The following is a 12,652-nucleotide window of genomic DNA, read 5'->3' as shown; positions in this document are numbered from 1 at the left end:
AAATGAAGCGCAGCCACAACAGAAAACGGAATTAGGTAGCACTGGGGTTTGGACTGGTCGCCAGGTAGCAGCCGCCTGCACACTAGGCCATGGCAAACATTCGGTCAACTTGTCACGGGCGGTAACTAGGAAGATAGGAAATATGGAATTTTGGACTTCATCTAAGAGAGCGATTCTAGGCAAATCATGGCAAGTGTCCCGCAGGCTGCATACGGAAAGCCACCACGAGAGAGAGACGAACTCAAAAAGGAACCGGACATTTCCTAAATGGAACTTGGAATACAGAAAATCAAAGATGTGTGAGTTGGATGAAGAGTCTCCCCTCCAGCCAGCAAAAGGTTTTCAAAGTAAGAAAAAGCCTGTGGACCAAGAGCTCAGGGTGGGGGGTAGTGGGAAGACTGAATGAGGAATGGAGGGTGGGAATGTAAGTAAGGCTCTCTGATAAAATCTCCCGAAGAATGAAGTTGGTGCCAAGTGGGTATTCGCAGCTGGACAAGGAGTCCTAGCAGTCCCGACGGTTCAACGCATACAAGGGTTTACGCCAAGAGTGCCTATCGCCGGGTTCAGAGGAAAGGCAAATCTCCAAAAGAACTGTGGGTGTGGGCGTGGCTCTTGGCACACAAACACACAGGAAATGTGCCAAGTCTGTCTGACAGTTCTACCAGGAGCGCTGTCACCCACCTCGACTAAAACAAAATCTGAAGAGGTCCCCAAGCTTTTGGTAGACAGGACACAGACTGAGAATGTTTCTCAAAGGAACGCTTTTCACTCCTTTTCAGAGGTAGTGAAGGGAGGTGAGGGGAAGGGAGCTACAGACTCAGGAACCAGGGAGCCAAAGCCTGACCAAGACCCATCCCCTGTCGACAGAGTGGGGGCACCTGGACTCTTGTCCGAGAGATTTCAGAAATGGGTGGATCGGTGACTGCCGAGTGCCTTCTGTTCTTGCCCTTCCAGACAGCAAGGCTATTGTGATGATCCTGGCTCTGTTCACTGGGCGGGTGGGGACACACAACTTGTCTTTTTATGGCAAAGGTGTGTCTAGGTCAAGAGGACCCATAGCTAGACCTGATGGAGATCACGAGATCTTGATCTTTAAGTCTGGTCCTGTGATTGGATGTGACTTGTGGGGGTCCTGGGAGGATGTGAATGCATTTGCATGTCAGAAGGATGTGAATGATGGAGGGGTGGACTGCTGTTTGCAAAAAAATGGCTCCAAATCTTTATCCCTCCTCATACTCTGGCCTTTGCCATGTAACCATGTGGTGACCTCCTTCTGGGGGTGAGCTCAGCCCCGTCTCTTGATACCAGGTCCCAAATATAGCTTGCTTTGCCAATGGGATACAAGTAGAGGTTTGAGATGGGGTTACACATTGGGGCATACATTGGCATGAGAAGGACAAGTGTGGCGTAGCCCACTGGTTCTGAAGGAGAATGAGAGCTATCGGGAGCAGAGCCAGACTGCCCCAGCCAAGGCAAGTACACAGCCAGTCCTCCCCACAGATGTGATTAGGTCCAGCCAAGATCAACGGAGTAATCTAGCCAACCCCCTGCTGATCTGAAGTATGTGAGCAATAAATACTTAACATGATATGCCACGGAGGCTTTGCCTTGGTTGTTACACAGCATCATTGTATCAATAGTTGACAGATACAGTTGCCAAAAGGAAAACAAACATAATTTGTTAAGTTATCTGCTCTGCTGAGTTTTTCCATCCAGCTGTCCCATGCTGCACTACTCAGAGCAGACTTGAACATGGGAATGAAATGACTGACCAACCATTATGCAGAAATGTATTAAAAATGTATCATTTATCTCTCTATTTCATTTTGTACATCTCCTAATTAAATAGTTTACTAGTGAATAAGTTGTAAAGTTACATGAAGATTATATATATATGATTATAAATTGGATGTCTTTACCCCCACTTTACCGAGAAAGGCACTCTGGGCAGATGAAAAGCACAACTGCATAGAATGGGGTCACCAGACACCCCCAGTTCATTTACTTAACGTTGTGACTAAATGCTGTACGGTGCTTACGGCTGGAGCAATGGGCAGTCGGGGGTGCAGAGTGAGAACGATATGGAGACTTACCTGTGTGGGAGCGGAGGTGGACGGTGAGCTGGCTGGAGTTGCGGCTGGCGTAGGGGCAGATCTGGCACTTGAAGGGCCGCTCGTCCGAGTGGATGCGCAGGTGCTTGTTGAGGCTGCTGCTGTCGGCTGCGGCGTAGTCGCACGTCTTGCACTTGTAGGGCTTCACACCCGTGTGGCACCGCATGTGGGTCTTCAGCTTGTCCTTCCGGCTGAAGCACTTGCCACAGACTTCACACTTGTGGGGTTTGTCTCCTTCAAACACACATACACACAGAGGGCATCAGTAAAAAGTCTATTTAATAAAAGAAAAAGGCTTCTCTCCCACTGCCTTATGAAAAAAAAGGAACACCTGATCACCAAAGATTATTCAGAAAACCCCAAAGCTGATGGGTGATTAGCAAAAAGCTAACATCTTGAGAGGGAAAGAGGGACGGGGGGGGGTGTCTTTTATTTTGAAGATGAATATGCCATTACCGGGTATTTTTAAATTTTTCCTACATTGAATATGAATTTACTTTTTTTTTTTTTTTTTTTTTTTACAGAGACAGAGAGAGAGTCAGAGAGAGGGATAGATAGGGACAGACAGGAACAGAGAGAGATGAGAAGCATCAATCATCAGTTTTTCCTTAGTTGTTCACTGATTGCTTTCTCCTATGTGCCTTGACCGTGGGCCTTCAGCAGACTGAGTAACCCCTTGCTCAAGCCAGTGACCTTGGGTCCAAGCTGGTGAGCTTTTGCTCAAACCAGATGAGCCCACACTCAAGCTGGCGACCTCGGGGTCTCAAACCTGGGTCCTCCGCATCCCAGTCCGATGCTCTATCCACTGTGCCACCGCCTGGTCAGGCTGAATTTACTTATTAAAAACAGAATGCAATTCAAATTTCTGAAGGACAGCTAAGTCTCTGCTGTCTCTTATATCCATTTTCTCCATCTTCTTTTCCACAAAAGATATACCCTCACACTCAGAACCCTGAAGTTCTTTTTTTTTTCTGGAAGATTTTATTTATTGATTTTAGAGAAAGGAGAGAAAGAGAGAGAAAGGTGGGGGTGGGGGAGGAAAACGGAAAACATCAACTGATAGCTGCCTTTCACATGTGCTTTCACCGGGCCAGCCCGGGGCTCAGCACCGGTGACCTCGGCGTTCCAGGTCGCTGCCTCATCCACTGCGCCACCACAGGTCAGGTAGAACACTTATTATTATTATTTTTTAAATATATGTATTTTTTATTATTTCATAGCAATGCTTTCATGGTTTGCAGTTTCTCTTTTTTTTTTTTAAAGACTTTATTTATTTATTCATTTTAGAGAGGAGAGAGAGAGAGAGAGAAAGGAGGAGCAGGAAGCATCAACTCCCATATGTGCCTTGACCAGGCAAGCCCAGGGTTTTGAACCGGCGACCTCAGCGTTCCAGGTCAATGCTTTATCCACTGTGCCACCACAGGTCAGGCAGAACACTTATTTTAGGAGCTCATGGCTGACCATTACACTTCTCAGCCTCCTTCATCGATGAAGTTCTCGTCAAGGAGATGACAGAGAAGGTAAATGTGTCCCTTTCGTAACAAGAAATTACATGCTTTATCATCTCTTCTTTCCCCTACTTCTTGCCAGATGCAACCAAGATACGGCGGTGAACTGGGCAGGTTAGGGCAGTGCACCTGCAGCTGCTGGATGACAAAACACAATGTACTGCAAGGGCACAGAGGGACTTAAATCCCTGCACGATCTCACAGGACAGACTGCCCACCTGGCCCGGACCACCTGCTTCCCTCCGCTCAGTTATGAGGGAGACATGAAGCCTTGGCTCTCTGAGCTGCTGTTTGCGTTTCTTTACTAAAGCAGCTTCCTCTGGACTCAGTAGACACCTGTCAACTTGTCATCCATGACTTTTTTGATGTATATTTTTCTAATCCCTTTTGTACCAGTCTCTATGTGTACATTTTTTTAGTACCAATGCCCCCCCCCAAAAAAAAAAAAAAACCCTCTTGGCTGACATCTATTTAAACACTTCCTTTTTGAAAGGCACTATGCTTCTGAGTGATTTTATTTCATTCTCTTAACAACTGGGATTAGAATCCAGGTCTGGCTTTTTTTTCCTTTTTTTTTTTTTTTTACCAAGAGAGGAAGGGAGAGAGGGACAGAGACAGAGACAGAGAGACAGGAAGGGAGATTAGAAGAATCAACTCAAGAGTTGCATCACTTTAGTTGTTCATTGATTGCTTTCTCATATGTGCCTTGACCAGGGAGCTCCAGCCGAGCCAGTGACCCCTTGCTCTAGCCATCGACCTTGGCCTTTAAGCCAGCGACCTTTGGGCTCGAGCCAGTGACCACGGGATCATGTCTATAATCCCACACTCAAGCTAGTGACCCTGCGCTCAAGTCAGTTGAACCTGTGCACAAGCCGGCGACCTTGGAGTTTTGAACCTGGGTCCTCAGTGTCCCAGTTCAACACTCTATCCACTGTGCCACCGCCTGGCCAGGCAGCCTTGCTTTTTCTTATCCAAATACAACACTGCCTCCTCAGTGACACATCTTTTCACATCATCAATATCCACACCATGATTCTTAAGGCTGAAGCATGTCCTCTATAGATGTACAGTAAATTATTGAACCAATTCCTTCATTGGCCATTGGAAAGAATAAAATAAATATGTACATACTGACGTAGATAGATGTCCAACAGTAAATAGAAAACAGCAAGTTGCTGTGAGATGGAAAAAGTCAATTGTGTGCTTTTAGGCTCGGTTTAGGCATGCCAAAATCTAAGAAGGAGACAGACGATTAAGACTGGTGACTTTTGGGCACTGGATAGGAAGGAGGTGGGATGCGAATCAGGATCTTCACCTTTTATTTTATACATCCAATATGTATTTTGGACAAATCCTAAACAGCCAAGCGCTCCTACCAATTGTGAGCCAAAGATGATCACTACCGTCACAGAACAAACACCTGGCATTGAAGAACACATTGAAAAGTGTATTAAATATTATAATTTTATTATTAAAATGTTAATAATCAAGTTTAAAAATCCAGGAACAATGATTTGTCATTATTGTCAGCTGTTAAATAGCTGCCGGAGTCCTCGTCCCGTGTATTTGCAACACCGAGCAGGTGCTGGCTAGCTCTGTGGGCACAAAGCTCTGTTTCTCTTGCTCCCAACCACATCCTCTTCTTGGAAAGTAACAGCTAAGGTGAGGACACCTTCTTGTCACCTCTCCAACTTAAGCACGTTGAGGGAGAGACTGCACTTAGGTAGAAACTACCCTACAAAATCCAAGCTTGGGCCCTGGCCGGTTGGCTCAGTGGTAGAGCGTCAGCCTGGCGTGCAGAAGTCCTGGGTTCGGGACTGCCCCCTGGTGGGCAGAGCGTCGCCCCCTGGTGGGTGTGCCGGGTGGATCCCGGTCGGGGCGCATGCGGGAGTCTGTCTGACTGTCTCTCCCCGTTTCCAGCTTCAGAAAAATACAAAAAAAAACACCCCAAAACAAAACAAAACAAATCCAAGCTTGGCTAACTGTATGTAAAAGATGCTTTCTGAAGGTTTGCAGAAATAGACAGGAAGACTGTTGCCCTTACTTCTACTTTTATAATGCTTCCCCAATCCTCATTAATGACAACAGCACTGTCCTCTTGCAGTGATGAATATGCGATGCTTGACTGATGGAACGTCAACCTTTGAAAGCCCCATGGAGAGACGCACTGCTCATAACATCAAGAGTGCTGACCAATAATTGAAACGCCGTAACTTAACATCCTGAGAATTAGAATAAATTCAAGTGACACGTCACTGGGAGGTAGATTAGATGTGATGGTGACCTCCCCAGGGCAATAAGGCAATCATTGGTCATGGCCCAAGGAACATAAGGAATAACTGATCTCCCAAAGGCTGAGGCTAAAATGTAGACTTTGGATACTTAGTGAGGCTGAAGCCAAATTGCCAAATTTCAGTGTGACCCTACCTTCTTCACATTTTTGTCTTTAAATTTATACATGTCTGTATTATTGAACTATGAGCACCTCACACTTTGTTAAAAGTGGTGCAAAAACAAGCAATTCCTTCTCCATGCAGAAAATTTGGGAGACATAAAAAATAATATATTAAATTAAAATCAGTAGAAATAATCACACTTTTCTTTTTCCACGCATCCATCATTTTTCTTTTCTTAAAAAAGTATTTATTAAATACCTCCTTCAAAATGGCAAAAATAACACAGTTACTGTATTCAACAATAAAAGACACATAAAAGGAAAGTTACTATTCTTCCTCCTTGCTCCTCTCTTTACCAACCATCTTTCTGTCACACACATGTCCACAAAGGGACACATTTATAGGATCATCTCCTCAAAATGAGTAAAATAGGTGCATTTTACTTTTAATTAATTCTGGCAGGTGACTGTTCCAAATGGCTGTAGCAGTTCACCCTTTTACCAGTTACGTTTGCCCATATCTCTTCCCACACTGCGTTTTTTTAAAAATTATTTTTATTTTATTTATTCATTTCAGAGAAGAGAGAGAGAGAGAGAAGATGGAGAGGAGCAGGAAGCATCAACTCCCATATGTGCCTTGACTAGGCAAGCCCAAGGTTTCGAACCGACGACCTCAGCATTTCCAGGTCAAGGCTTTATCCACTGAGCCACCACAGGTCAGGCGCACACTGCGTTCTATTGCCTTAAACATTTTCTGCCAAGATCATGTGTGGAAACCGCAGCTTAGTTTTCTTTAACTCGTATTAGCATTCCAGCGAAGTTCTACGTCGTCTCACGTGTCTGACTTGCCTGGATCCCCAGCTCCTAGCACGGAGCCCGTGTTTAGGGCGTTATGTGCCAAAGAGACGTTACCTACCCGTGTGGATTTTTAAGTGACGCTCCATGTCCTTCATGCCGTAGGCAGTCTTGAACTGGCAACCTTAAAAAGGCAAAGGCAGATGAATTACAAAGGGAAACACGGTCACTGCAGAGGAGAGAAACTGGGCAGAGGCTGCCTTCACCGAGTGATGGCGGTTAGCCCCACGGAAACGGGACACACAGCAATCTCGTGCACCAAGGGGAGAGCATCACTGCTGTGCTTCCTGACCCAACTGCATAACCCACATCTAATCACGAGGAAACATCAGACAAACCCGACTGAGCAACATTTTACAAAATGGTAGCCTGTGCTCTGTAAAAAAAAAATGCCAGGGTCATGAGAGAAAGCCTGAGGATCGAAGGAAACGACACACGTGAAAACTAAATGCAATGCGTGACCATGAATTGGAACCTGGACCAGGAGAAAAGTGTTTTTCGTTTGCTCTGGAGACAACAGGTAAAATCTCCGTAAGGTCAGTCATGTGACCACAGTGTGCGTAAGTGTTCATTTCCTGATTTTGACGATTATACTGTGGTTATAGAGAAGAATTTCCTTTTTCTAGGAAACACACATTGAGGCATCATGAGGCAAAGGGACACCATGTCTATAACTTATTCTAAAATGGTCTGACTGGAATAATATATATAACTATGTAGAGATAGCAAGAATGGCAAAGCACATGTAAAATGTTAACATTTGAGAACTCTAGATGAAGGGAATACAGAACTGTTCCGAACCGTTTTTACACCTTTCCTGTAATTCTGAAATTATCTCCAAATAAAAAGTTTTGGGTTTTTTTGAAAGAAAAGAAAAATCTTTCTGGATGTCTTCGTAAGCTACAGCACAACATGAAAAATTCACAGTAACCTGAAATTCTCACAAGTCCCATTTCAAAGTCCAAAAGTCTTAAGAGCCTGTGTATGTGGTGACCAGGGACAATGACGGTACAAATGCTGTGGGGCTCTGATGTGTCAGCCAGCAGTTTGGAGCATGTCTATGTCAAGTTGTCAAGAGTTGGTAGGTTAGAGGCCCTGGCCAGTTGGCCCAGTGGTAGAGCGTCAGCCCGGCGTGTGGATGTCCCGGGTTTGATTTCTGACCAGGACACATAGGAGAAGCGTCCAACTGCTTCTCCACCCTTCCTCCTCTACTTCCTCTCTATCTCTCTCTTCCCCTCATGCAGCCAAGGCCCCATTGGAGCAAAGTTGACCAGGCGCTGAGGATGGCTCCACGGCCTCCACCTCAGGCACTATGGCTCTGGTTGCAATGGAGCAACACCCCAGATGGGCAGAGCATCGCCCCCTGGTGGTTATGCTGGGTGGATCCCAGCCAGATGCATGGGGGAGTCTGGCTCTTTGCCTCCCCAATTCTCACTTCAGAAAAATACACACACACACACACAAAAAAGAGTTGGTGAGTTAGAAGCCTGAAACCTGTTAAATGTCACACTGCTTACACCACTAGGACACAATGCTGCCTTTACCTGGATAGCAACAGTTTAGCCTTTTCTGAGCAGGTGGGGCAGTGGGCTTTTTGGCACGTGTCTTGGCAGGCAGAGAGATAACAGTAGCTGTCTGGTTCTCGTTGCTTTCTGTGGGCAGGTAAGTTTGATAGCCATGCTCAAAAACAAATTCTGGAGCTGAAACTAAAAAAAATGGGATGGTTATTAGTTTTCATAATATAAATACCCAACAGCTATTCCTTTTGCCTACCTTCCTTTCTAGAGAATGAACATGTTAGATTGCTTTCCCAGCCTCCCTAGCTGTTTAGGGGTTTTTGTGTGACCCTGTTCCAGCCAATAAGACATTACAGAATACCTGCTGTGGGGCTTCTGTAACAGATTTTCTCCTTGGTTAAAAACAAACAAACAAAGTAGGGGCAGAAAGACAGTTGAGTAAGCTCATTCTTGCTGCCCTGGTTTCCTCACTTCTTATCTTTAGACATGCTGGAATAAGGATGTGATGCCTGGATCTGTGGCAGCCATTCTGTAAGATAAGGGAACTGCAAGAAAATCAATTGTTGAGCCAGAGCTCTGTAACCATCCCAAATCTAGACTTCTTAAATAAACAAGAAATGTCCCTATCATTTACGCCAGGAGGGGTTTTCTGTTAATTCAGCCAAATGCATGAGGTACTTTCATAAGCTTTACCACAAAATCCTAACAAACAACTGGGAAAGAACTGATAAAAGGAAATCTGTATAAAACTACAGTTCTTTCAAAAACATTATTTAACACAAGTACTCCTAAAGAAATCCTCATACTCTACTGAAGTTTTGAGGAAAAAACAAAGAGAGAGACCAAACATTTTTACCATTACAAAATATATAAAATAGGTAGTCTCAAATTTCTTCCTTTTTCTTTCTTTACTTTTTGTAATTATTTTGTTAACTAAGTTTATGATTTGGGGTTTGTAAATATTTTTTTCCTTTCTTTATTACATGTAGTAGTTTGTCACACAGAGATTTAGCTTCAAATAAGGAGTAACTATGACCAATAGGGGCTCATTCATTGGGTGAACTTGCTTGGCCAAGACTATTCTGTTCCCCAAATTTCAGTCCTAAGGCACTACCTTTGACATTGTTGACATTGTAGTTACAGAATATACTTATTTAAATCAACACAGACCTAACGTCATTACCTATTTTAGCTGTGCCTGAAGCAACAATATCTAAGCCATAGGGCTGAGGGGTTAGATTTTCTCCTAAACACTTTCATTCTTTGTAAGATGTAACATTATTTAATGTATAACATATTTTAAAAAGCTGTCAATTAAACACATGAGGATGCAACGCTTTCATACTCCTTCTTTTATATCTAGTGTTTGACATGCCTTAGAAATTTTGTTTATTTATTAAATGAGTTCTGCTAGACCTCTTTGGATATTTGGATACCTTTGACATTGAATGACAACATCATTTTGATGCATGTCAAAGAACACCTTGGTTCTGTCAGCATTTGGTGTTTGAGTAACCTCATGCTTTCAATTTTTCTCAACTGAAACATGCAGAAGGAAGTGACTTGTTTAAAGTTGGCCAAAATATTCTGAAGAGCTGATGTTCTGTCTTTTTTATTTTTTTAATTTTTCTGAAGTTAGAAGCGGGGAGGCAGTTCGACTCCCACATACGCCTGACTGGGATCCACCCAGCATGCCCACTAAGGGGTGATGTTCGGCCCATCTGGGGCGTTGCTCCATTGCAACTGGAGCTATTCTAGAGCCTGAGGCGGAGGCCATGGAGCCGTCCTAAGCGCCAGGGCCAACTTTGCTCCAGTGGAGCCTCGGCTTCAGGAGGGAAAGAGAGAGAAAGGAGGGGGGGAAGGGTGGAGAAGCAGATGGGCGCTTCTCCTGTGTGCCCTGACCAGGAATCAAACCCGGGACTTCCACATGCAGGGCTGGCACTAAGCCAACCGGCCAGGGCCCTGATGTTCTGTCTTTATGCCGAGTCTCTTAGCATGAATCTCTTAGGTGTGAATCAACCATACCTGCCTCTTATTGACATGTTCTCCTCCACACAGTGGGATTTGGCCATTGCTCCTGTTTCCCCTGCTCTTCTTGGACTTCAGCCAGCAGCACTGGACCTCCCTAAGAACTTGCTACAAAGGCAAATTCTTGGGCCCCACCCAACCCTATTGAATCAGAAACTCTGGGGTGAAACCAGCATTCTATGTTCTAACAGTCTGCCTGTTAGAGTTTGAGAAGCACTGGCATAGATGACCATTTTCCAGGCATTTCAGCAGTAAAAATTAGTCCAGCTTTGTCTAATGGAGGGAATCTATCTTTCTTGTTACTGCTTTCCACGAACAAAGGGTTGTTCCTCCCATAGCAAGCATGTGCTTCATTACTCTCAGACTGAGCCCCTCTGACTCTTTCCAGGTCATTCAGAGTACAGTTGCTTTTCACCTTCAACCTGAATCATCATGCAATATCTTGGAAGATGTTCAAAACAGCTATTAAATTCAACATATGTAGTTCCAAAAAAGGCGCACGACTCTGTTGAAATGACACAAATGCGATCAACTACCATCAAGCTTGTGAGCAGGTCCACAAAGACGATTTTGTCTGCGGCTGCCTGCTGGCTGACAGCAATCTCATTAATGCTAGGGTGCACCTCCATCTTCGATATCTTAAAGCGTATCCAGGTTCGGATAATTATTGTGTGTGTGTGTGTGTGTGTGACCTCAGGCCAGTTTTGGAACCTCTTTGAACCTCGATTTCCTCCCCTGTAAGTAGAGATCATCACTGTTCCCACTGCCTAAGGCTGCAAACTTTAATGAGAGGCACAAGCAAGGATGTGGCCATGGTCAAGTCTTAAAAAACATTAGCCACTATACTTGAACAGAACTGGGCAATAGCACCAAACTTTCAAAGACAGTTTGATCAAGACCTAGGGTGACCGCCATCCATTTGTCTGGGACAGAGGGCTACTTAAGACACAGGAGCTTCAGAGCTAAACTAGGATGGCTGGTTATGCTATCATGACTTCCCAACTTCCTGCTCTACAACTTTTTGGACAAAAAGGCAGCTGGAAGTTGCGGGGTTGAGGAGGGGCTGTGGGAGTGGCTGGGTCCTCCCCACCGCCTACTTCCTGGAGTCCTCACAGTCCTCCGGGGAAGTAAATGCTGGGTCCTTATCCTCCTGAGCATGAGACTTCCGGCCCTTCCGGGAGGAGGGCTGGGCCTCATCTCCTAACTGCCCACCTGCCCCTCCACCACGAGCCTCAGTGTCCCCTTCGTGGTAAGTCACAGCAGAGGGGGAACATGGGAGTGCTCCGAATATTAACCGCTGCTCAAATACGTGGTTTGCAAGTATTTCCTTCTCTTTCCCAGGCTGTCTTTCCATTTTGCTGTTCCCTTTGATGCAAAGAAGCTTGATTCAGCCGCATTTGTCCATTTTTGCCCTTGTCACCTTGGGGAGGCAGCAGGAAGCAACGGGTCGGGGGGATCATTTTGGAGGTAGGGCTCATCGCGCAGAACAGGCGAGTCACTCCACTCACTACACATGGCGCCTGGACTGGGATGGTTTTGTTCAAGAGCTTGGGCTCTTAAGTCTTATCTCCTTGAGCCTCAGTTTCCTCACCTAAACTAATGGGGGCGATTCCCATTCCTGTCTCCTTGGGCTGTTACGAGGATTAGAGATCAGGCATGTAGAACTGTTACTGCTATGGTCATTCGTGGATTTATTTAGAAAATATTTACTAAGCACCTACTGTATGCCAGGCACTATTCTAGGCACACCCCCGCCTTTGTGGAGCTGACACTCTATTGGGAGTGTGCAGACAATACATCACTTGAATGAATATGACATACCTAAACGCTGTGGAGGAAAATAAAGCAGGGAAGCTGTACAGGAAGCACTGGGGACAGGTCATTTTAGGTAAGGTCACCCTGCCAGGCTGCCGTGCAAGGACAATATTTTTGATATAAAACACGGAAGCATGTGATTATTCAGTGTTCTATGGCAGGTGTCTGGAATTCAACCACTAACAAAAAAAAACAAACAAACGACAGGGCATCTAGTTAAGCCGTCCTGTCGGAGCCTCCTGGCAGGCTGGGTCAGGTCATCCCCCCCCCTCCCCCACACCTGGCTTCTTTCCAGGAGCCACTGTGAGCAGTGGGGCCTGCAGATACCCCAGGGAAGAAAGCCTTCAGGCGGCCTCGATCACCCAGGGGCTGCTTTGATATCTGCGTGCAGTCTGATGTTGGAGTGTGTGTGTGCTGTGCGTA

The 12,652-nt window shown here is 45.3% G+C and overlaps 1 protein-coding gene across 4 annotated transcripts in view; it reads right to left on the bottom strand.

Annotated features, from left to right (window-relative positions):
- ZFP64 (ZFP64 zinc finger protein) overlaps positions 1-12,652 on the bottom strand; it is a 69,104-nt gene that overhangs the window by 43,398 nt on the left and 13,054 nt on the right. For all 4 annotated transcript variants that reach the window (XM_066387475.1, XM_066387473.1, XM_066387472.1 and 1 more), the window contains exons 3-5: positions 8,414-8,575; positions 6,931-6,993; positions 2,094-2,345 (exon numbers count right to left, since the gene is read on the bottom strand). In XM_066387475.1, the coding sequence (XP_066243572.1) occupies positions 2,094-2,345; positions 6,931-6,993; positions 8,414-8,575 (477 nt within the window). The remainder of the gene's footprint in view (positions 1-2,093; positions 2,346-6,930; positions 6,994-8,413; positions 8,576-12,652) is intronic.

This window comes from Saccopteryx leptura, chromosome 5 (assembly GCF_036850995.1).
Source record: "Saccopteryx leptura isolate mSacLep1 chromosome 5, mSacLep1_pri_phased_curated, whole genome shotgun sequence".
In the NCBI taxonomy this organism is placed as follows: Eukaryota; Metazoa; Chordata; class Mammalia; order Chiroptera; family Emballonuridae; genus Saccopteryx; species Saccopteryx leptura.
Note: the sequence above shows the minus strand (reverse complement) of the source record. Positions and strands in the feature narration are given on the sequence as shown.